The 26,393-nt window shown below is 43.1% G+C and overlaps 1 protein-coding gene across 1 annotated transcript in view; it reads right to left on the bottom strand.

Annotated features, from left to right (window-relative positions):
- CSMD3 (CUB and Sushi multiple domains 3) overlaps positions 1 to 2,288 on the bottom strand; it is a 1,635,173-nt gene extending 1,632,885 nt beyond the window's left edge. Inside the window, exon 1 of the mRNA XM_073632169.1 lies at positions 1,332 to 2,288. Within this exon, the coding sequence (XP_073488270.1) occupies positions 1,332 to 1,509 (178 nt within the window). The 5' untranslated portion in view covers positions 1,510 to 2,288. The remainder of the gene's footprint in view (positions 1 to 1,331) is intronic.
- Positions 2,289 to 26,393: the final 24,105 nt, after the last annotated feature.

Here is a 26,393-nt window from a genome sequence, read left to right on the forward strand (position 1 = left end):
ATCAAGGAAAAAGCTTCCAGTAATTAGGATGTCTATTAAAATTCCAAGCATGCTACCTATCTTGAGATATAATGTCAGATAGTGTGCAATGAGGTAACCCCCCACCAACCCCCTGGAACATGAATTATCATTTCCATTGCATGCAGATGGGCTGCTTTCTGCTTGTGGGGACAACCAGCTGCAAGCTCCACAATACACTGTTTCAGAGAGAGAGAGACTGAAGCAGATTGCAGTTGACTAAATGACTAGGATCTCTCTAATTCAAATATGATTAACCAAAGGGGGGCTTTTTAAAATGGCTATATTCTTTTTTTTTTTTTTCTCCCCTAGCCTCCCCATGCATATGCAATATCTGGAGGTATGAAATCAGCTTGCATGCATTAACTGTCAGATCAATACCTTCCACTGATAATAATATGTGCTAGCAAGCAGAGTTGGAAATGCATGTGGGCATAAGAAGAATGACACACACATAATGCACTATCTGTTGTATATCGTGCCCATTAGCTATCCCCTCCTAAGAAGCCAATTCATTGGCAAGACTGATCAGTTTTTAAGATTCCAAGCACAGATCTTGCCTTACATCCATTTTCCTCTTGAATTACACATATGAAATTGGTGACGTTCACATGACACTTGCAAGCACCTGTACCCATAGGGTCAATGCATGCAATCAACACCCTTATCATTCTTCATTATACCCATAAAACCTTTTTTTTTTTTTTTTTTTAATTAAACCAGACTGCCTGTACAGAAAGGCAGGCTACATTTGCTGTTCTCTAAGCTCTTCTTCCTAATTTCACACAGCCTTTCTCTAACTCACATCTCCCTCTCCACCCCCCCCAACCATAGCACATCACATTGCAGCCTTGTGTGTCTGGGCTCTGGGCAAGCCATGCCAGACAGAACTTTTCTTGGTGTCACCCACCAAGAAGGGGTTAAATCAATCCCATCTAGGATGACAAGGATCTGGAATTCAAACTTTGTAGATGCCCTTTCATAGAAGGGGGGAAAAAATTAAAAACCTTATCCCTCCTATGTGCACTGATACATCCACCACTAGTTCAGCCTGTATCAAGCAACTCACGTCTCCCTTTTGAGTATACTGCAAGAATATTTATCGAGCTCCAGGCTCAATCACTGCATTGAACACACAATGCGTCTACTCCATAGCTTTTTTTTTTTTTGCAATGAACACATCCTTTAAGGATTGCAATGGAAATGACATATGGATTAAAAATAAGAAAATAAAAATAAAATAAAAATTAAATGATGCAAAAAAAAAAAAAAGAAAAATGGTCATCGTGGTGTGTGATGTTGGGATTCCTTACCTCTCACACATGTAACCATCAGTACAAAAAACAGGTAACACAAGGTAAATCCACTTTGCAATGCCATTTTCCTTAGGCATGGGGAGTCCACAAGTCCCCATTTAATACATCCCTTTTTGTACAAGTGCCTGCTTGCCTTGGCTGGCTCCTGAGTCCCCCCTTTGCAGGTTGCTTTCATATTATCCTCTCTGATCAGCAGCAGCAACAGAAAAAAAAATAATTAAAAAAAAATAATAAAATTAAAAAATAAAAACGATGTGATCTCCCTTTTTTTTCCTGGATGCCCAGTTTTTTTTTTTTTTTTTTCTTTCTCTCTCTTTTTTTTTTTTTGGTGCTGATGCTGCGCTGGCGATCACAGCTCAGAGTGAATGCTGTTCCTGGGATGCCACAGCAACCTTGACGAGGACTCAACCATCTTCTCCAACAGGGGCATCAAGATACCAAGCGATGGTTGCTTGCCATTCCCTCCCCTCCCGGAATCACACTACACACTGAGATTGAGGGAGGCTCGGATCGGATGTGCCGCTGCCTGTGCCGCCGCTGCTGTCGGGAAAGGAGTGGGGGGTCGGGGCAGGCATCAGCGTGCAGACTGGATCAATGCCGCCTGGCACAGGCTCCTCATCCTCTCCTCTAACAGATGACTCAAATTTTCACTGACGCCTCAAGGAGAAAGACACCAGATAATAAAAGCTATCAATTCTGCGAGAGATTCCTCCAGCAGCTCCGATCCTGCAATATAGAAAAAAAAAAGAATAGGAGGCTGAATTGCATGGAGGATGCATGGAGGAGAAGGATGCAGCTTAGTCAATCGTGGCTCCTTATGAGTGCGGGGCGTGTTGGTGGAGGCAGCCTGCGCACACACTTAATGCATGCAGGAGGGAGCTGTGTGTGTGTGTGTGTGTGTGCAGGATGAGGAGGCAGGCAATGGGGGGAGAGGGTATGTTGGATCACATACAGAACTTTGCACCGTTTTTTTTTTCTTTTTTTTTTAGTATGGGACAGGAGCTGGTGGTATGTTGGAGTCAAAGGCTGAAGGGGTTAATGCCCAACAATGATAGAACACTTGTGCCATCTACAGGCTGCCAGGCTGTGATCATTGGATTAGGATTTGGTAGCCTACCCAGATTCAGCTAGCCACACATGGGCAGAGTTTCTGCGACCGCTGATGGGAAGATTGATTTTTGCTTGATTGGTAGGATTTAAAGCACACATATCAAGCAAACATCCGTCTGACAACTCCATTCAGCAGCTGGACATTTTTTTTTTTCCAATGGGAAATGCCTTTCTTAAGAATTATCCAATGCAAAAGCAATATTTAAAGGTAAAATGTAGGTATGATCAATGCATTAGGATTTGGTAGCCTACCCAGATTCAGCTAGCCACACATGGGCAGAGTTTCTGCAACCGCTGATGGAAAGATTGATTTTTGCTTGACTGGTAGGCTTTAAAGCACACACATGAAGCAAACACCTGTCTGGAAATTCCATTCAGCAGCTGGACATTTTTTTTTTCCAATGGGGAATGCCTTTCTTAAGAATTATCCCATGCAAAAGCAATATTTAAAGGCAAAATGTAGATATGATCATTGCATTAGGATTTGGTAGCCTAGCCAGATTCAGCTAGCCACACATGGGCAGAGTTTCTGCGACCACTGATGGGAAGATTGATTTTTGCTTGATTGGTAGGCTTTAAAGCACACATATCAAGCAAACTTCCGTCTGACAACTCCATTCAGCGGCTGGACATTTTTTAATCATTCCATGAAAAAGCAATGGAATTCAACAGCTGGGAATTTTGTTTTCCAATGGTGAATGCCTTTACTAAGAATTATACCATGTAAATACAATATATAAAAAGGTAAAATGTAGGTTTGATCAATGCATTAGGATTTGGTAGCCTACCCAGATTCAGCTAGCCCCACATGGGCAGAGTTTCTGCGACCACTGATGGAAAGATTCATTTTTGCTTTATTGGTAGGCTTTAAAGCACACATATGGAATGGAATTCAGCAGCTGGGAATTTTTTTTTCCAATGGAGAATGCCTTTCCTATGAATTATCCCATGCAAAAACAGTATTTAAAAAGGTAAAATGCAGGTATGATCAATGCATTAGGATATGGTAGCCTACCGAGATTGAGCTAGCCACACATGGGCAGGGTTTCAGCGACTACCAGCAGACTGGTAGGCTTTAAAACACACACATGAAGCAAACACCTGTCTGGAAATTGAATTCAGCAGCTGGACATTTTTTTTCCAATGGGGAATAACCTTTCTTAAGAATTATCCAATGCAAAAGCAATATTTAAAGGTAAAATGTAGGTATGATCAATGCATTAGGATTTGGTAGCCTAGCCAGATTCAGCTAGCCACACATGGGCAGAGTTTCTGCGACCACTGATGGAAAGATTGATTTTTGCTTGATTGGTAGGCTTTAAAGCACACATATCAAGCAAACATCCGTCTGAAAACTCCATTCAGCGTTTGGACATTTTTTAATAATTCCGTGAAAAAGCAATGGAATTCAACAGCTGGGAATTTTGTTTTCCAGTGGAGAATGCCTTTCCTAAGAATTATACCATGCAAAAACAATATATAAAAAGGTAAAATGTAGGTATGATCAATGCATTAGGATATGGTAGCCTACCCAGATTCAGCTAGCCACACATGGGCAGAGTTTCTGCGACCGCTGATGGAAAGATTGATTTTTGCTTGATTGGTAGGATTTAAAGCACACATATCAAGCAAACATCCGTCTGAAAACTCCATTCAGCAGCTGGACATTTCTTTTCCAATGGGGAATACCTTTCTTAAGAATTATCCAATGCAAAAGCAGTATTTAAAGGTAAAATGTAGGTATGATTAATGCATTAGGATTTGGTAGCCTACCCAAATTCAGCTAGCCACACATGGGCAGAGTTTCAGCGACTACCAGCAGACTGGTAGACTTTAAAGCACACACATGAAGCAAACACCTGTCTGGAAATTCTATTCAGCAGCTGGACATTTTTTCTTTCCAATGGGAAATGCCTTTCTTAAGAATTATCCAATGCAAAAGAAATATTTAAAGGTAAAATGTAGGTATGATCAATGCATTAGGATTTGGTAGCCTACCCAGATTCAGCTAGCCACACATGGGCAGAGTTTCTGCGACCACTGATGGAAAGATTGATTTCCTGCTTGATTGGTAGGCTTTAAAGCACACATATCAAGCAAACATCCGTCTGACAACTCCATTCAGCGGCTGGACATTTTTTAATTATTCCATGAAAAATCAATGGAATTCAGCAGCTGGGATTTTTTTTCTCAATGGAGAATGCCTTTCCTAAGAATTATACCATGCAAAAACAATATAAAAAAGGTAAAATGTAGGTATGATCAATACATTAGGATATGGTAAATTATATAAATAGTGCAGCGCTAAATTCTTAAAATAAATATGGTGAAAGCATACTAAGCCAGAAAACTAAGGCAGATACATGTAGCGTATGCATCCAGAGAGGCAGCATCTCATTCTGAGGAATAGTCAATGACAGTCCCCCTTGCACCTTTCGGTTCTTCCTCCAGCATGAGCATAACACCACATAACCAAGACCACCGCAATACCAGCGGTTAGCTTGTGAAGGAAGCCTCGGGAGAAGCCGCCGATCGGACCCACTGATATGCCCGCTTGTGATTGCCTTTACCCAGCTGCCTTCTTGTAAGTGCAATTCTGTTTTACGTTCAATAAATATATTTACATACTGCACTATGGGAGCCCTCTTTGCTTTATGTTTTGAGTGACGCCGCCAATCACAGACGGAGCATCCCTGGTCCTTCTGATCCTTTTCTGGCGTTACTGATGCTATAGCCCTGTATTGTCCTTATGGTTTTTGGGGGACCCAATTCCCTGGGCCTGGTGAGACCAACATATTGGTCTTTTTATCTGGTAAGGAGCCTACCTATTCACCTCGGGTGTTCCGTTTTTATTTGATAAGGGACCTTTTCTTTTTATCACAGTGCTCTCCAAAATATTCATTGATCGATTTTTCTTCCTTTCTTGCAAATTCATTGGGACTTATTTTTTATTTTTATTGGCATATTTTATTGTTATTTTATATTTACCACGCATGTCATCTCACTTGTGTTTGACTGACTCCTAACTTTTTCCTAATACTGCTAGTGTGGGCACATTGATCCACGTGTTAAGATCATCGTTGTTGTTTATATGCATATCACTTATGTTTATTTGCATGATTTTACTTCACTAAGTGATTTAATTTTCACAATGTCGGCATACGCTACATGTATCTGCCTTAGTTTTCTGGCTTAGTATGTTTTCACCATATTTATTTTAAGAATTTAGCGCTGCACTATTTATATAGTTTATGATTTTGAGTTTTGTATTGCAACTCTTGGTGCGGGCTGCTTGTACTTTGTTGATTTTTTGCTAAATTTCTGTTTTAGTTGGTAACTTAATTTTAGTGCGGCGTTTGGCCTTTTGGCCCTTTTTTTCTACATTAGGATATGGTAGCCTACCCAGATTCAGCTAGCCACACATGGGCAGAGTTTCAGCGACTACCAGCAGACTAGTAGGCTTTAAAGCACACACATGAAGCAAACACCTGTCTGGAAATTCCATTCAGCAGCTGGACATTTTTTTTTTCCAATGGGAAATGCCTTTCTTAAGAATTATCCAATGGAAAAGCAATATTTAAAGGTAAAATGTAGGTATGATCAATGCATTAGGATTTGGTATCCTACCCAGATTCAGCTAGCCACACATGGGCACAGTTTCTGCGACCACTGATGGAAAGATTGATATTTGCTTGATTGCCAGGCTTTAAAGCACACATATCAAGCAAACATCTGTCTGAAAACTCCATTCAGCAGCTGGACATTTTTTTTTTCCAATGGGGAATGCCTTTCCTAAGAATTATCCCATGCAAAAACAATATAAAAGGTAAAATGCAGGTATGATCAATGCATTAGGATTTGGAAGCCTACCCAGATTCAGCTAGCCACATATGGGCAGAGTTTCTGTGACCACTGATGGAAAGATCGACACATATCAAGCAAACATCCGTCTGAAAACTCCATTCAGCAGCTGGACATTTTTTTAATTATTCCATGAAAAAGCAATGGAATTCAGCAGCTGGGAATTTTTTTTCTTCCAATGGAGAATGCCTTTCCTAAGAATTATCCCATGCAAAAACAAAATATAAAAGGTAAAATGTAGGTATGATCAATGCATTAGGATATGGTAGCCTACCCAGATTCAGCTAGCCACACATGGGCAGAATTTCTGTGACTACCAGCAGACTGGTAGGCTTTAAAGCACACACATGGAGCAAACACCTGTCTGGAAATTCCATTCAGCAGCTGGACATTTTTTTTCCAATGGGGAATGCCTTTCCTAAGAATTATCGCATGCAAAAGCAATATATAAAAGGTAAAATGTAGGTATGATTAATACATTAGGATTTGGTAGCCTACCCAGATTCAACCGGCCACACATGGGCAGAGTTTCTGCGACTTCCAGCAAATTGATGATGGATGATGAATTGTTTGCTATAAATGAGCAGAGTTTCTGCAACCACCAGCGATGAGCAAACTTATGATGGAAAGACTAATTTCTGCTTATTTTTTGGGCTTTCAAGACCGAGATCCCACACATCAAGCAAAAATCAGTCTGGGAACTCCAGTTTTACTGATTGTAAACACCTCAACTACCTAAATTGGTTCATGCAAAAGTGATATTTAGACTAGGTTATGAACTAGAGATCATTGGACTAAGATTTGGTAATTTAGCCAGGGACAGTTGGACATTCATGGGCAGAGCTTTCTGTGACCACCAGCAGTGAGTAGATTGATGATATGAAGATCAATTTATGCTTGGTTTGTAGACTTTAAAGCACACACATCAAACAGAAATTGGTCTGCAGCAAACAATTAATAAATGCACCCACATTAGTTAGAAAATGTGCAATTATTTATTTATTTTTTATTGCGTTTGAGCCTGCAAAGTGGTTAATGGGTGCAATGTTTTAGCTCCTGCGGACTATTCCTCCAACTGCAAGTCTATACTTTACGGGGCATGGTGGTAGATGGAACCTGTAGTCTCTGAAAATGACAGGAGCCAGGGAAGAAAGGGGTAATATGGGGGTAGGGGGGCTGCTGTCTATTTGTATATGTTACACCTGACCTATGGATGCAACCTGATACCTGGTTATAAAAGTGGATTTAGCTGTTAAAGCTGAACTCTAGGTATGCTCTTTATTGCATACTTACATTGATCCCGCCTGGGCCAATGTAAGTCTACATACTTCATACCTAAGGTCCGCTGGGGAAGCTGACAAGCACTGTAGTGGTCATAACTATTACAATGATGGCCACCATTTTTTAAATTTTCCTGTGTCAAGCAGCTTCTTCTCTGCACACTAATAACAGGAGGTCACTGGCTAGCTACTGCCACCGATCACAGAACACCTTATAATGCATTTTCACTGAATGCAAGACTTTCAATGATTAAACAAGGTGTAGAGGAGGGGCGGTAATGTTTCAACCTTCACCTTATCCAATCAGATAATGCTTTGTATTCATTGAACGAAAATACAAGGTATTCTATGAATTGCAGCAGTGCCAAGTGAGTGCCCCCTGTGGGTATAGAAAGGCTTCTACAAACTATTTATCCACCTGCAGCATCAATCCAAGGTACGGGTCTCCAGTTGAGGAAGTGTCAATGGACTACTGCAGTGGTGTCGCTATGGGGGTGCGGGGGGTGCGGACCGCACCTGGGTGACACCCGCCAGAGGGGTGACATCAGGACTGGCGCTACCATAAGCGTGAGGCCCCAGAGAAGGTAGGGATTGTGGCTTATTGGAGATGCAGGCAGCCAGTTCCCTGTCTCTGCTCTGCCTCGCTCCAACTCCCTCAGTAATTTCCAAGGGCAGATAGCAGCCTGAGACCAAGAGAACCAACTTGCTCGGGAGTCGGGCTGTAAGCGCTCAGTATCTCGTCCTGCCACTACTGTTCTCCCAGCCCCTCCCTCACTCCACCACCTGTTCAATCCAACACTCTGCCTCCCATTTGTGTCTGCCCAACCCTGTCCACACTCCAAACCGCTGCATGTAAGGCCTGCAGTGTGCTGTGAATGGGGTTCTGTGAGCAGCTGGGTGGGAGATAAGAAACAATGTCTGCTATAGCTGCCTAAGCGACCTAAGGAGGAACCAGCCTGAGTGGGGGAAGGCATAACTGGTGAGTGCGCCTTTTACACACATAACAACCCCCCTGACCCACCCCACCACACAGACACTTATCATATCTTACCTCTTTTGCTCCACCCTCCCTCTGTCATCCCTTTTCTCTCATTCTTGCCCTTCACTCTCTCTTACCTCCTCTCTCCCCTCTTTTTCCCCACCCCCCCCATTTCTCCCTTTCCCTCCTCTCCCTCTTCCCTTTCTCTCTCTCCCCCCTCACATTCTCTCCCCTTTTGCTTCCCCTCACTTCCTCCCTTTCACCCTCCTGTCTCCCCTCCTTAGCCCTCCTCTTTTTGCCCCTTATCCCCCCTCTCTCTTTCTCCAATCTCTTTCTCTATTTCTTCTCCCCCCCGGGGTCCCCCACAATCTCTCCCCTTTTCTTCAGTCCCTCTTTTTTTCTTCCTCCCTCTCACCCTCCTCACTCCCCTCCTTTGCCCCCCCCTTTATTCTCCTTCCTTCGTTTCTATCTTTCTCCTCCATCTGCTCTCTCTCCCCTTTTGCTCACCATCTTCCCCCCCATATCTTTTCTCATCCTCTCTCTCTCCCCTCATCCCTTTCTCTCTTCCCCCTTCTCCCCCCTTCCTAATTCTTCATCCACCCTCTCTTGCTCCCTTCCTCTCACTATTTCTTCTCTCTCACCTCACTTTCTTTATCTTTGCCTTCCTCTCCCTCTGCTAACACTTTTTCTCTCTCACTCTCCCGTGTCTCTCTTCTCATTATATACAATCCAGTTTGTACCCTGATGACATCATAGCGTACATTATATACAGACCAGTGTATATGATGTACGGTACAGGGCCAGTGTACAGACTGGTCTGTATATAATGTACAGTATGGTGTACATATAAAGTACATTCTGTACCCTGATGACATCATACTGTACATTAGATACAGACCAGTCTGTATTCTGACACCCTACTGTACATCATATACAGACCAGTGTATATAACATGCAGTATGGTACTGGGGTGGAGGGGGGGGTGACAATGTTTTATCGCACCAGGTGACACCAACCCTAGTGAGGCCACTTTACAAGTGCGTTGATAACACTGAAAAGTCCATATTATGTCAATGAAATATTAGTGACATATTAGCCATTTTGGTTCAATGATGCCACAAGCAAAAAAATTGTCAACTGTGTAAAGGATATCTAAATTCAAGAACAAAATTGTAATATTTTGAAGCTCACTAGTTCTTAGATGTACTGTCTGTGCTGGTTTACTCTGTGGCTATGTACAATTTCTGCAAGTGCAGAAAATACCCGATTATCCTACCCAAAATCCAGCTGTAAATTCTATAACTGAAATGCCAAACAATGTTGTCAGCTTCCCAGCTATTTTCTGTGGACTACAGAACATCTCTTCGTCTGTTCTGGAGGTGTTTGTAATCTAAATCGGGAGAGCAGCCTATGCTTCTCCATAAATACAGTATAGTTAGTGTGTTACTGGTGGGATCATCAATGAAATTAAAGGAAAAGCTTGCCCTTGAGTTTAGATAGAACTCTTCAGCCAGGGCAGCCATCAGAAATGTTTAGGCCCCTTACACAGCTTTAGACCTGGGCCCCTCGCCCCGAGCCTGACCACCATCATTCCCCAGGGCTTGCCTATGGGCCATCCTACCGAATACGCACACCGGCCACCTCACTTGTATGCACTCAGCCCCCCCTCAATCCTGCATATATGTCAGCGCCCTCACACCTGTATATTTGTCAGCCCCCCAAAACCTGTATATTTGTCAGTCCCCCTCACACCTGTATATATATCAGCCCCCCCCACACACACCTGTATATATGTCAGCCCCCCCACACACACACCTGTATATATGTCAGCCCCCCCACACACACCTGTATATATGGCAGCCCCCCTCACACATACCTGTATATTTGTCCGCTCCCCCAAACTTGTATATATGTCTGCCCCCTCACACCTGTATATATGTCAGCCCCCCCCACACACACCTGTATATATGTCAGCCCCCCACACACACACACACCTGTATATATGTCAGCGCCCCCCAACACACACCTGTATATATGTCAGCCCCCCCCATACACACACCTGTATATATGTCAGCGCCCCCCACACACACCTGTATATATGTCAGCCCCCCCACACACACACCTGTATATATATTCCCCAGGGCTTGCCTATGGGCCATCCTACCGAATACGCACACCGGCCACCTCACTTGTATGCACTCAGCCCCCCCTCTATCCTGTATATATGTCAGCGCCCTCATACCTGTATATTTGTCAGCCCCCCAAAACCTGTGTATTTGTCAGCCCCCCTCACACCTGTATATATGTCAGCCCCCCCACACACACACCTGTATATATGTCAGCCCCCCCCACACACACACCTGTATATATGTCAGCCTCCCCACACACACCTGTATATATGGCAGCCCCCCTCACACACACCTGTATATTTGTCCGCTCCCCCAAACTTGTATATATGTCTGCCCCCTCACACCTGTATATATGTCAGCCCCCCCCACACACACACCTGTATATATGTCAGCCCCCCACACACACACACCTGTATATACGTCAGCCCCCCCCACACACACACCTGTATATATGTCAGGCACCCCTCCCACACACCTGTATATATGTCACCACCCCCCCCCCACACTAGGGGTGCGCATCTTCACTGGTCTACCGATTCGATTTGATTACGATTATCTGGTCAACGATTCGATTTGATTCTATGCTGCGATGCATCATGATTACTGATGCGCTCCCACTTCTGCTTGGGCCGCCTAGGAGGCCCTTCCTCCCTGCAATCTTCTGGAACACATCACAGGTCCCAGAAGATTGCCCGGCTATGCAGGACAGCGCAGTGAGACATGCGCACCAGGCTGTGAAACTGCAAGCTGTCGCAGCCAGATGCCCACATTAGTATTGCCAGTGCCGTGGACAGGCAGGAGAGAGAATGGAGGGTTTGGGTGGCCACATCGCTGGATTGTGGGACAGGTGAGTGTCTTTTTATTAAAAGTCAGAAGATACACTTTTTTTGTAGCTGCTAACTTTTAATAAACCAAAAATTTACTAGGCGGCCCCTCCCTGCCAGCGATCTTCTGGGACACAACACAGGTCCCAGAAGATTGGCTGGCCAATGGCAGAGCGCAGTGCGTGCCTGGCCATGGAGCCATAAGCTGTCACGGGCAGGTTTCACTGCCCACAGTAGATATGATCTACATCCATAGATATAGTGCAGGCCCCATTGAATTCTATGAAGGTGCGATGGGAAGCACGCATTTTTTGCATGTCGCATTTAGGGTAGCCTATTCATCTTAATGCGCTGACCTATAGGTGGAAATCACACAAAGTGAACAATCCTTTTTTTTTTTTTTAAATCACACTGCACAAAAACAAATATTACTTTGTCACTATGTGTTTTGTGCGCCATTTTGTGAGCATGTTAGCAAAGTGCACTGGGGTGCCATTAGGACCACTGCATGCCTGCAAAAAAGGTGCACTTGTTTTGTGTGTCACACAAATGTGAGCCTAGGTTGTGTTGCCATCCCAGGGAAGTGTGTCACTGGCAGGATCACCAGGTAAAAATAAAGGAAAAACCCTAAAAATTAAAACGAATGCAGCCACCACATTTCAAGGAACGTTAACCTGTAATAAATGACATTTTAGTTCTTGGGTTTTCGTACATTTTATTAATTGCCTATAACATTTGGACATTGCAATGAGATTAACAAGATTTTTTATCCTTTTCCCACAGAGCTATAATAAATTTGTGAATTCCCAAGCTATTATACATTATGGGGGGGGTGTGACACTATAGCTTTGTATAGACTGGGGCATTTCTGCCAGATGGCACAATATGTCACCACCTGAAGGAGATAAGATGCAAGCCATGAGATTCCATTTAGGCCAGGTTCACACCTAAGCATTTTGCAGTGCATTTTTCAGTTTGCAGAAATGCACTACAGTTCATTTAACATAATTTCCTATGGGTCCTGTTCACATCTGTGCGTTTTCGACCACTGTGTTTTTTTTTGGAAAGGGTCAGGGACTTTTTTTTACCCGCAGCAGTTTGTGTTTTTACTTCCATAGACTTCAATGGAACCATATCAAAACCGCAAGTGTTGCGTTTTTGATGTTTTTCCACTGCATGACGAAAAATGCATCAATCGCAACACACATAGGTGTGACTCTAGCCTCACCAGACAATGCAAAACTGACTTATCAGGTTCAGTAGAAGTTGATACGCATGGTAGTCATTACTATGGGTAGAGTGGTTCCTGTTGCATCATGGTTTGAGAAAGATCATCCTAAGACCCCTTTCACACTAAGGCGCTTTTCAGGTGCTTTCACGCTAAAAAAGCGCCTGAAAAGCTCACGAAAACCTATTTTCATTAAAATCTATGACTGCTTTCACACTGAGGCAGTGCGCTGGCGGGGTGGTGAAAAAACGCCCTTCTCCATTGAAATGAATTGAAAGCTCTTAAAAAGAGCCTGAATAGCTCTTCAAAAGTGCTCAGTGTTTTATTGGCAGTTTAGAAGTGCTTCAGTGTGAAATCCGCCGGCAAAGCGCTTCCACAGTGCCATTTTGCGGGCGTTTTAACCCTTTTTTCGGCCACTAGCGAGGGTTAAAAGCGCCCCACTAGCGGCTGAATAGCGGCGCTAGAACGACGGTAAAAGGCCGCTAAAAATAGCGGCTCTTTACCCCCAGACACCCCCAATGCCCCAGTGTAAAATTAGCCTCTGAGTCATCAAGATGACTGCAAAAAACACGGCATTTTTTTTTTTCAAATCTGAATAGAGATTGGTAAATTTTATTAACCCCTTCCTGACTGGCGCACGCCGATGTACGTCGGCAGAATGGCACGGCTGGGCAAATGGGCGTACCCGTACGACCCTTTGAATTTGCCGCCGTGCCATCGCGCGCACGCTGGCCGGGAGCTCCGTGAGTCGGGTCGCGGGTCCCGCGGACTCAATCACAGTGGGGATACCCGCGATCGCTTCACGGAGAGGATGAATGGGAAGATGCTGATGTAAACAAGCATCTCCCCGTTCTGCCTAGTGACAGTGTCACTGATCTCTGCTCCCTGTGATTGGGAGCAGAGATCAGTGATGTGTGACATGTAGCCACACACCCCCACAGTTATTAACACTCCCTAGGACACACTTAACCCCTCCCTAGCCCCCTAGTGGTTAATGCCTTCACTGCCAGTGTCGTTTACACAGGAATCAGTGCATTTGTATAGTCCCAAAAATGTGTCAAAAATGACCGATGTGTCCGCCATAATGTTGCAGTCATGATAAAAAAATCGCTGATCACCGCCATTACTAGTAAAAAAAAATGAATAATAAAAATGACATAAAACTATCCCCTATTTTGTAAACGCTATAACTTTTGTGCAAACCAATCAATAAGCACTTATTGTGATTTTTTTTTTACCAAAAATATGTAGAAGAATATGTATCGGCCAAAACTGAGGAAAAAAAATGTTTTTTTTAAATATTTTTGGGGGATATTTATTATAGCAAAAAGTAAAAAATAATGCGTTTTTTTCAAAATTGTCGTTTTTTTTTTTTATAGCGCAAAAAATAAAAAACGCAGAGGCGATCAAATACCACCAAAAGAAAGCTCTATTTTTGGGGAAAAAAGGACGTCAATTTTGTTTGGGAGCTACGTTGCACGACAGCGCAGTCAGTTAAATCGATGCAGTGCCGAATCGCAAAAAGTGCTGTGGTCAGGAAGGGGGGGGGGGGTAAATTCTTCTGGGGCTGAAGTGGTTAAAAAGTAAAAAATCTGCATCCGTGATCAGTAAATGACATTAAAGTGGTTATAAACCCTTACATTTATCCAGAGCCTCCAGCCCTCCATAGTGTTCCCCAACATCCAGCAGTGTCCCACAGTGCCCCCCAGCACCCTCAAGAATTCTCAGTCCCCTAACCCATTAAACAACCCCCAGCCCCTTGTAGTAACACTCAGCCGCAACCAACCCCTGTCATTGGTATGGGTTGTGTGCTTTCTGTTTTATCATGTTGGATCATGGTTTGAGAGAGATCATCCTAAGGGTTCATCAAGCTGTGTACAGACTTGTACAAAAAAAAAAAGAAGGGAACAATCTGCATCCGCGGTCAGTATTTTACACTAAAGTGGTTGTAAACATATACCTAGTGAAGTGACTGGCCTCGGGTGATACACAGGGATGAAACAATTCCTCCTACATAAGCTGTACCTGTTTATCTCTCTCCTCTTGAGCCTTTCAACGTCCAGAATTTAAGAAGAATTTTTGAGCTTCAGAAGGCAGGGGGCAAGGATCGGATGTCACAAACTGCACAGCATAAAGCAGAGAGCTGAGTGTAATCTGAAACTTGAGTGGAGGAAAAGAATGACCTCCCACTCTCTACACAGTCTCATAGGGAAACATGCACAGTTGAGTTTGTCAATCACAGGGAAGGGGAGAGCAGGGCCTTTTGCCAGGATTGTCTGGTGCCACCTATCCTAGCAACAGGATACTAGGCGACTTCATTGAGAACTTCATTGAGAAGCCAATTGAATTCTAGCAATGGAAAGATGCTATTCAGATTCCGTGAGAAGTGATCTGCATCCTAGCAACCAAAGTATGTTTTGGTGGCTTCATAGAGAAGCCACCTGTGCCCTAGCAACATGACCATGTAATTTGTAGGTAATTTGTAACGCTGCAGGTATGGAATTGTTGCTCAAACATTACTTACAGTACGTACGGTGTATAGATCACTCGGTATATAGGATCTTACTACCAATGTCCGCCAGTAAGATCCTGTGTGTGCATGAGCCCTAAAACACAGATTACAAATCAAGCGTAGATTCAATTTCAGTTATCCCTCTTGACACCACTGCAATTGTTTCTAAACATACAACATATTGACTTGCTAGTCTATGAAGGCAGCCCTAATATGAGCAAAATTTAGGAAAATTAGAAAATATATCTGTTTTTTATTAGGCACTCGGCTGATCCTACCCAAACTGCATTTAATTAAAGCATGTCTACACCCAAAAATAAAAATGTGACATATTATGTACAGTATAATATAATGTATAGTTTTCTTTTATTTCTTCTTTTTTCCTTTTGTTTTGACATGGCGATCCTACCAGGAATCCTAGGGGGACAACACTCATGCCATGTACTGTAACTAAGGAGGAGCACCATTGACACCTAGGACAGGAAGTATATTAGAACTACAGAACACATCTCCCTGTCCTCTTCCACAGAACACAGAAGAAGGTGTTCTGTAGTCTACAGAGGTAATTGGGAACAATGCTAACTGATAACAGTCAGCAGAGGCAGAGTAAAGCTGACAAGATTTCTGACAGGACTATCAGGTATATATATATATATATATATATATATATATATATATATATATATATATATATATATTTTTTTTTTTTTGTTAAACAAAAATATGCAAATTAGTGTTGTAACCCTGAAGAAGCAATTGGTAAAGATGAATTCTCTGTTCCTTGCCACCAACTCCCCTGCCCTACTGACGCACTCTGTCTCGTTTCCTCTTTCTTTAGACATGCGCAGAACGAAAAAATGTGTTTTGTTTTGATTTGTTTCAATTCGTCATATACATAAATTTGTTTCATTAAATTTGTTTAATCCGTTTACTTTGTTTTCGGAATTTGTTTTGTTTATTCATATTTGAATTGATTAGAATTTTAAAATTTGGATTGATTCAAAAAGTTTTCGAATTTCCAAAAGAGAATTTCCAAAGAGAATAAAATAGAATATAAAATAAAGGAATAGAATGGAAAAAATATAATAGAATATAAATGAACCACTTCAATACAGGGCACTTATACACCATCCTGCCCAGACCAATTTTCAGCTTTCAGCGCTGTCGCAGTTTGAATGACAATTGCGTGGTCATGCTATACTGTACCCAAACTACATTTTTATCATTTTGTTCCCACAAATAGAGCTTTCTTTTGGTGGTATTTGATCACCTCTGCGGTTTTTATTTTTTGCGAAACAAATAAAAAAAGACCGAAATTTTTGAAAAAAATAAAAGTTTTGCTTTTGTTTCTGTTTAAAAATTTTGTAAATAAGTAAGTTTTCTCTTTCACTGATGGGCACTGATAAGGTGGCACTGACAGGCACTGATAAGGCGGCAGCAATGAGGTGGCACCAATGAGCGGGCACTGACGGGCACTGACGATGGGCACTGGTAGGTGGCACTGATGGGTGGCACTGATATGCAGCACTGATGGGCATTGATAGGCAGCACTGATGGGCACTCATGGGTGGCACTGGGTGGCACTGGTGGGCACCGATGGGCACTGATAGGCGACACTGATGGGCACTGAAAGGCTGCAAAGATGGGTTTTTATGGGTGGCACTGATAGGCGGCACTGCTGGGCACTGATGGGCACTGATAGGCGGCACTGATGGGCACTGATACGCGGCACTGGCAGGCATCCCTGGTGGCACTGGCAGTGGTAAGCATTGGAGTGGACATTGATTGGCAGCTGCCTTTGCACTGATTAGTATTTCCCTGGGGGTCTAGGGGGCATACCTGGTGGTCCAGTGTGGCCGGTTTCCCTGGTGGTCCTGGGCGGCTTCCCTGGTGGTCCTGGCAGCTTCCCTGGTGGTCCTGGGTAGGATCCGAGGGGGGGCTGTGCTGATAAACAATCAGCACAGACCCCCCCTGTCAGGAGAGCAGCCGATCGGCTCTCCTCTACTCGCGTCTGTCAGGCGCGAGTGAGGAAAAGCCGATCACCAGCTCTTCCTATTTACAACGTGATCAGCCGTGATTGGACACGCCTGATCATGTGGTAAAGAGTCTCCATCAGAGACTCTTTACCTAGATCGGTGTTGCGGGGTGTCAGACTGACACCCCGCAACAACGATCGCCGCGTTGCGCGCCCCCGGGGGCTCGCAGCAGCTCAATATCCTGAGAACGTCATATGACGCCCAGTCAGGGTATTGAAACCACTTTGCCACCGTCATTCTGCTATATGGCGGGCGGCAAGTGGTTAATATAACAGAACATAAAAGAATATAATAGAGTAAAACAGAACAAAATAGGATAGAAAATAAAAGAACAGAATAGAATAAAAAGGAATAGAATATAATAGAATATAATAAAAAAAAGAGAATATAATTAAATAGAAAGATCTATTTCATCTTCTGAAATTCGAATATAATAGAATATAATAGAAAAGAATAGAATGAAAAAAAACAATAGAATAGAAAAGAAATATAACCATTTTCCAAAATTCAAATAGAATCAATTCGAATTTGAATGTTGACCAAGGCGAAGGCAGAGATCATCTGGGCTGGACGGCTTAAGTAGGCAGGACTAATGAGCAGGATATCATTAACAGGTGTGTCAGTGTGGAGAGATAAGTGCTGGCAATTAGCCAACAGCTGAGCAGCCAGCTCAAAGGAAGGAAGGACTGAGCCCAGCCCTGACATATTCTTTTCTATTTTATTCAAATTCAAATTGATTCATTTAGAATTTTGGGAAATGGTTATATTCTTTCTATATTGTTTTTTTAATTCTATAATTAATTAATTATTTAATTCTATTATAGTATAGTCTATTCTAATCTATTTTTTTCTCTATTCTATTCTTTTTTATTCTATTCTTATCTTATGTATTCAAATTCAAATGTATTCTATTTGAAATGTGAATTTCAGAAGATGGTTATATTCTATGTTATTTAATTCTATTTGTTTCTATTATATTCTAGTCTATTATGTTCTTTTATTTTCTAATCTATTTTGTTCTGTTTTACTCTGTTATATCCTATTCTTTTATTTTCTGTTATATTCTTTTTTATTCTATTATTTTTTTTCTCTATTATATTCCTTTATTTTCTATTCTATTTTATTCTCTTTGGAAATTGGAAAACTTTTCGAATTTGAAAAGTATTCCAATTTGAAAAGTATTCGAAAACAATTCAAATTCTAATTTCGTCGGAATAGTTTTTTGTTATTTCAGATTCATTTAACTTCAGTACTATTGTAATTTGGAAATTCGGATACATCTGAATTTCCGAAAAACGAAAATTCGTCTGAATTTCAATTTGAAACGAAACGAAAATAACTGCACATGTCTACTTTCTTTGAATGAACACAGGTTCCTCAACATTCTGTATCCAGCTGTTACAAAGGTAGATAAGGGACATGAAAAAGGATGAACTTATTGATTATTAATTATCAGAGTGGTTGTTAGACAAGAGGCAGTCAAAGTCAATCACCATTACCCAATTCAGCACTCTGGGTGAGCAATAGTTACGAAAGAGCAGTGAAAAACACCAGGTGTATACAGGTAGCAACGTGGTAGCCCAGATCAGCAAAAACACTAGCAATACCACCCACCCTGAGAACTTGGCAGGCAAATCAACAACTGGGAGGAGGTTGTTTTGAGATAGAGAAAGGAAGTGGGTACTATATTGTCTGTGTGCCCAGACGGTGACAATGTTAGGCCTAGACTTGAGAAAGGGCTTTAGGAGAATGGAAAAAAACAGCATAAATCAACCCAGCATTGGTAATTCTTTCTAAACTAAAAAAAAGAATAAAAAGAAAAAAAGTAGATTGTAAAAAAAGTATATCTTCGACAGTCAATGTTGGGGCCCTGTGGACGATTGGTGCACTAAGGATGTGAGTTGAGCTATGCAGTCAATGGAACTGAACTGTGGGCTCCCATTACAGGGCAATGCCTGCTCACTCAAGCCCAAGGAATGCTGAGTGGGCCGTGCTGTGGCTGTGCCTTAGGAAGGAGTGCTGTATATGCTGAAGTCAAAGATAGCTCAGATGTCCAGAAAGCTCTGATTGTAAGCGTGTAAAGGAAAGTGATTAAGACTCTATTTTCACTACTATAATAGATGCTATAGATAATGAGCCAGCGGCCCGCTCACCAACTCCTCAAGAGACAGTGGAGACTTGTAATGAAAAGGGCCCCCTCACAAAAAGATTCTAAGATGGGGTCCAATCTTAGTGGTGGCTTGCTTGACTGCTCAGCTGGTCTGGAGAATCAACAGGGCTTCAGGTTGCATTTGTATACACGTACGGAAACTGCAACAATCTCACAGCAAACGCATCAGTCAGTGAATTATGCAAGAGTGCTCAGGCCCCGGCAGCTTAGGCCTTTATTCAGGTCTGCTCACTCCAAAAGATCCAAACTGCTCAACACCCGAAGTGCCAAGAGAGTGGCTTTATCCAGGGAAAAGAATGATCCCCTTGACTAGGCTCACGCTTGGGCATTCAAATTTTCATGTTTTTCATGTGTTTTTATGCAATTGTTATGTATTTTTTCATGCCTTTTTTTTGTTTTTTATGCCTTGATGTTCAAGGGGCCAAACTTGTTCATTCTATTGTGCATGGGGTAAACATTTTTATGCCTTGATGTTCAAGGGGCCAAACTTGTTCATTCTATTGTGCATGTGGCCAATGGCACTATACTTTTTCTAAGAAGCACAGAAGAGAAACATACAGGTCTCAACGAGCTCTAAAGAAAATAATGGTAACTCGCTTGTTGTCCATCATTATGTTTCACCCAAAGTGCCTAAAATCACACAGATGTGGATCTAAAAAGGACCTGAAAGGTGGAAGCTATATCAAATAAGGATAGCAGAGGGCATATTGCTAGTCACCAGTAATACTGTACTTATGGTATTCTTTCAGCTGATCTTTTCCCCATTGCTGATTTACCATGGTTTGTTCTGCACTGTGTTTCTGTGTGTGGAGGCAACCATTTTGGTAGATACAGAGGTTTGCTTCCTCATGTCAGCGTTACCCCTGATGACTGTGAGTTGATGACTGGTGAGGTAATAATCAAGAAGCAACAAGAGTGTTAGAAGCATAGATTCACAGAAAACATAATTAAGAAGTAGGGAGATCCTTGCACTGCAGCTCCTCGAGTACAGCTTCATCTCCAGCATAGAGAACACTGAGCAGCACAGTAGTGACATCTTTAAATCTTTCTCCAAATCCCTTGAGACCAAGAGTCAGAGGCAACAGTTTCTTTTATCTTAAGTTGAATGGATAGTGCTATCATACTCGAGCCACTAGGATGTGAACTGCTATTTTCAGGGGTAGCTCTACCCCCGTAGGAGCCACTGGTGAATATGGGTATCTCCCACCCTGCACAGCCAGGCACATGAATTTTCCACACACGCTGGAGTCAGAAATCAGTCCTTGCAGCTTTGTTTTTTTTGTATTTATTAGAGAAGTTGGACTTGGATAGGGAATAGGGTTATTATGGGATGCCCACTTGTTCAGCACAGAAGAATTCTTCAGGGACACAACTATATACATCGAGTATATACACTTCTCCTTTTCTACCTCCAGCACAATCTTGCTTGTAGAACTACATCTCCCAGGACCAGCTAGCACTGTAAGGATGATCCAACACAGATTTAGTCAGATCCAGAGCAAATGCCCTTTGCAGGCAGGGATCGCTGGCCCCTTTGGTAATGTAGCAGAAATGAAGTCCCAGTGCTTAGCTGTCCTATTCCTGTGGCTACTGATCCCAGTACCACCTCTTCAGGTACTGCCAGCCCACCTGGCTGCAGCTGCACCTTTCACTAGCCCTCCTAGCTAAAACCTCACAGTCCTCTCAGACTGACTCTGCATCCATTCCACACTCTCAGGAATGCCTCTCATGCCGCGTACACACGAGCGGACTTTACGGCAGACTTTGCCCGGCGGACTTTTCGACAGACTTTACGACGGACTTTCCGAATGAATGGACTTGCCTACACACAATCCACCAAAGTCCGTCGAATTCGTACGTGATGACGTACGACCAGACTAAAACAAGGAAGTTCATAGCCAGTAGCCAATAGCTGCCCTAGCGTGGCTTTTTGTCCGCCGAACTAGCATACAGACGAGCGGACTTTTCGACCGGACTCGAGTTCGACGGATAGATTTAAAACATGTTTCAAATCTAATGCCGCGTACACACGGTCGGACTTTTCAGTTACAAAAGTCCGACAGCCTGTCCGACAGACTTTCGACGGACTTTCGACGGACTTGCGGCGGACTTGCGGCGGACTTTCTAACGAACAGACTTGCCTACACACGATCACACAAAAGTCCGTCGAATTCTTACGTGATGACGTACACCGGACTAAAATAAGGAAGTTGATAGCCAGTAGCCAATAGCTGCCCTAGCGTGGGTTTTTGTCCGTCAGACTAGCATACAGACGAGCGGATTTTTCGACCGGACTCGAGTCCGTCGGAAAGATTTGAAGCATGTTTCAAATCTAAAGTCCGTCGGATTTGAGGCTGAAAAAGTCCGTTGAAAGTCCGGAGAAGCCCACACACGATCGGATTACCAGCCAGCTTTAGTCCGTCAGCGTCCGTTGGACTTTTGTAGACGAAAAGTCCGACTGTGTGTACGCGGCATAAGTCTGTCCAACTTTTGAGAAAACAAAGTCCGCTGGAGCCCACACACGATCGAATTGTCCGACGAAATCCTGTCCGCCGAGCAGTCTGCCGTAAAGTCCGCTCGTGTGTACGCGGCATCAGTCCTCTGACTGTAACACTCACCAGACATCCTGGTTGTCTTCCTCCCTGGAAATTTGCCCTGCAGTGCTCTCCTGCTGTCCTCTCCTTGCTCCTGTGACTCCTGGTCAGGATCCCCCATGTGTCTTGAAGATGGGTCCCTTCCGTACTCGTACCAAGGCCTGAGTTCACCCGCCCAGACTAGGGGGCTACTTTAAAAGGCCCAGATAGCCTAACATTCCATCTTGCACCCGAACTCCACACTGCCCCAGCTGGGCTGACCGAGAGTATTTGTGGGGGCCTGCCCCCTGCCAACGCTTCTGTTGGGTATTGGTCAGGGCCCTCATGATACTCCAGGCCACTCCTCCTCCCCTCCAGTGCCATCCTTCTAGGATCTTCTGCATGTTTCCATAAGTTAAGTATGGGGAGGTCTTAGAGATGCTGCCTGTGAGTCATCCAGCCCTCCCTAAGTCACTTAAACCCTGACCAAGAAAAACACATAAGCTTGGCTGCTAGCCAAGCCTGCACAAATTTACCTACACTCACAAAAACCTACATTTAGCACTCTAGCAAAGCTAGGGGTGCTACCGATAAAATCTTAAAGGGCAAATTCTATTAAAGGATAAATATTTTAGGGTACTGCTTAAGCACAATTAACATTTCTAGATGTTCTCTATGGCCAACCACTGGGCTGTGCCCTTCTGCCAAAACTCCAGCCAGCTACAAGTCCCCTTACCTTCCCACAGTGCTTTCCAGTGCCCATAGTGCCTCCCAACCTCCCATAGTGGCCCACAGAGCCCCCAGGCCCTCTGAGAGCCTCCAGGCTCCACAGTGCCCACCCCCCAACCCACACTAGTCCTCCATAGTGTCCCCAACTTCCAGCAGTGCCCCCAGCCCCTCCATAATTCTTATCCTATGCAGGGCCACTAGGCTCCCAAACATATCTATATTTTAATTTGAATACATCACTAGCAAAAATAAAATAGGGAACATTTATGAGTTGATTTTGTACCCTGAATTAGGTGTTTTATATTTGAAAGAATTTTTAATCCTGTTCAACCAAGCTTGTGAATTACACAACTATCAAACATGCACAACCCAGCAGGTAGCAACACTAAATTGTTGGTTCAGATGTAAGTCTTGTTCACAGAATGCATTTGACAGGTGGTGAAGAGGCATTGTTTTGCCTCCCCACCGCCTGCTTTAACCCCTTGGACCCCGCACTAGTGCGCTGCAACTATGTGCTTTGCGTGCTTTTATGGGGTGCTTGCATAGTGGCCATAGGCGTGCGCACGGGGTGTGCCTTGGCACAGCCTAATCACCCTGTGTGGTACAGATTTCCCCTGCTGCCTGGGTCCCCCCACGTGCCTCCCCCACCTCGCAGCACTGCCAGCTTCCTGCAGGCTGCTGCGGGGGATATTTCTGGATGGAGAATGGGGAAAGGGGCCGGTGCAACTGAGGCTGGAGAGAAAGGGACTGTCCTCAAAAATGAGACATCAGGGGTCTGTTTATATCCCCTGATATGTCACCAAAGCCCCCCAACAGAGCTGCTAAAACAATTATAATATAATATTGTAAAAAATAATAAATAATAATATTGTGAAAATAAATTAAAAAATACAATTGTTTAAAAAAAAAAAATGAAATTTCTACTGACACCTTTCACTGTCCTACTGTGGGTCTTTTTTGAAGGTGCTTTGGAGAACAGCAGCTTTGCATCAAGCTGGGATTCTGTGATACCTGTGACAATAGAGGAGCCTATTTTGCTTGGTATTATAATACTAAGACACTTTGTATACCACCAGTGTCACTGGGACCTACATATAGCCTGAACACAAGTTTCAGGTATAGATAGTGCCTTCTATCTATACTTTTGGATTCAATAGCCTGAGATGCTAACCCCTATGTTATAGACCAAATCTGTGGCCCCCTGGTGGGGCTCTTTTTCTGGCTTGTGTGTCCATCTGGTATGCACCATTGGGTGCCCATTGTGCATCTGGTTGCTCTGGCAGAAATGTGAAACGCCTTCAGTGGCCCTCCTAAAGTTAATGTGTACTCATTCAACTCTATTGTATCATCCACCTCCAAGCCCCTGCAGAAGCCAACAAGGCAAAATGCGTCGGATTGTGTCATGTGATATATTGCCTTGTGCATAGTGTGATCTCATTTTTGTATTTATGAGTGTCAGTAGCATCATTCCTCGGGGAGGAATTACTATGTCTGGGGGGGGGCTTTGGTATTACAATGAGTTGTAATTTTTCATGCTTTTAAGGGATGTCTATTATCTATAAAAGACACACTTTTTTATGAATTACAATAAAATAAATTTTAAAATTTATGATGTTGTATTGAGAGTTCCAATCCTTTTTTCTTTTTGTACGTCACTGTCCTACTGACACCAACCTCTCTCCTACTGACATGTCCACTGTGCTACTGACTGACACCATCCACTAACCTCTGCCCTACCGACACCATCCATGGCCCTTCTGACACTGTTAATGCTTTAATACATGTTTATATTTAATTATATGAATGTATGTGTGTGTGTATACAGTATATATATATATATATATAATATATATATATATATATATATATATATATATATATATATATATATATATATATATATATATATACAGTATCTCACAAAAGTGAGTACGCCCCTCACATTTGGCCCAATTAGCCATTTTCCCTCCCCAGTATCATGTGATTCATTAGTATTACAATGTCTCAGGTGTGAATGGGGAGCAGGTGTGTTAAATTTGGTGTTATCGCTCTCACTCTCTCATACTGGTCACTGGAAGTTCAACATGGCACCTCATGGCAAAGAACTCTCTGAGGATCTGAAAGAAAAGAATTGTTGCTTTACATAAAGGTGGCCTAGGCTATAAGAAGATTGCCAAGACCCTGAAACTGAGCTGCAGCACGGTGGCCAAGACCATACAGCGGTTTAACAGGACAGGTTCCACTCAGAACAGGCCTCGCCATGGTCGACCAAAGAAGTTGAGTGCACATGCTCAGCGTCATATCCAGAGATTGTCTTTGGGAAATAGATTTATGAGTGCTGCCAGCGTTGCTGCAGAGGTTGAAGGAATGGGGGGTCAGCCTGTCAGTGCTCAGACCATACGCCGCACACTGCATCAAATTGGTCTGCGTGGCTGACCTGCCAGAGGAAACCTCTTCTAAAGATGATGCACAAGAAAGCCTGCAAACAGTTTGCTGAAGACAAGCAGACTAAGGAAATGGATTACTGGAACCATGTCCTGTGGTCTGATGAGACCAAGATAAACATATTGGGTTCAGATGGTGTCAAGCATGTGTAGTGGCAACCAGGTGAGAAGTACAAAGACAAGTGTGTCTTGCCTACAGTCAAGCATGGTGGTGGGAGTGTCATGGTCTGGGGCTGCATGAGTGTGGGGAGCCACAGTTCATTGAGGGAACCATGAATGCCAACATGTACTGTGACATACTGAAGCAGAGCATGATCCCCTCCCTTCGGAGACTGGGCCGCAGGGCAGTATTCCAACATGATAATGACCCCAAACACACCTTCAGGACGACCACTGCCTTGCTAAAGAAGCTGAGGGTAAAGGTGATGGACTGGCCAAGCATGTCTCCAGACCTAAACCCTATTAAGCATCTGTGGGGCATCCTCAAACCAAGGGTGGAGGAGTGCAAGGTCTCTAACATCCACCAGCTCTGTGATGTCATCATGTAGGAGTGGAAGAGGACTCCAGTGGCAACTTGTGAAGCTCTGGTGAACTCCATGCCCAAGAGGGTTAAGGCAGTGCTGGAAAATAATGGTGGCCACACAAAATATTGACACTTTGGGCCCAATTTGGACATTTTCACTTAGGGGTGTACTCACTTTTGTTGCCAGCAGTTTAGACATTAATGGCTGTGTGTTGAGGTATTTTGAGGGGACAGCAAATTTACACTGTTATACAAGCTGTACACTCAAGTGTTGTCACATGAAAAGATAGAATAAAATATTTACAAAAATGTGAGGGGTGTACTCACTTTTGTGAGACACTGTGTGTGTGTATATATATATATATATATATATATATATATATATATATACATACACAGTGAGGGAAAAAAAACTATTTGATCCCCTGCAGATTTTGTACATTTGCCCACTGACAAAGAATTGATCAGTCTATAATTTTAATGGTAGGTTTATTTTAACAGTGAGAGACAGAATAACAACAAAAATATCCAGGAAAACGCATTTAAAAAACGGATAAATTGATTTGCATTGTAATGATGAAATAAGTATTTGATCCTCTATCAATCAGCAAGAGTTCTGGCTCCCAGATGTCTTCTATACAGGTATTGAGCTGAGATTAGG

This window comes from Aquarana catesbeiana, linkage group LG05 (genome assembly GCF_042186555.1).
Source record: "Aquarana catesbeiana isolate 2022-GZ linkage group LG05, ASM4218655v1, whole genome shotgun sequence".
NCBI classification, from domain to species: Eukaryota; Metazoa; Chordata; class Amphibia; order Anura; family Ranidae; genus Aquarana; species Aquarana catesbeiana.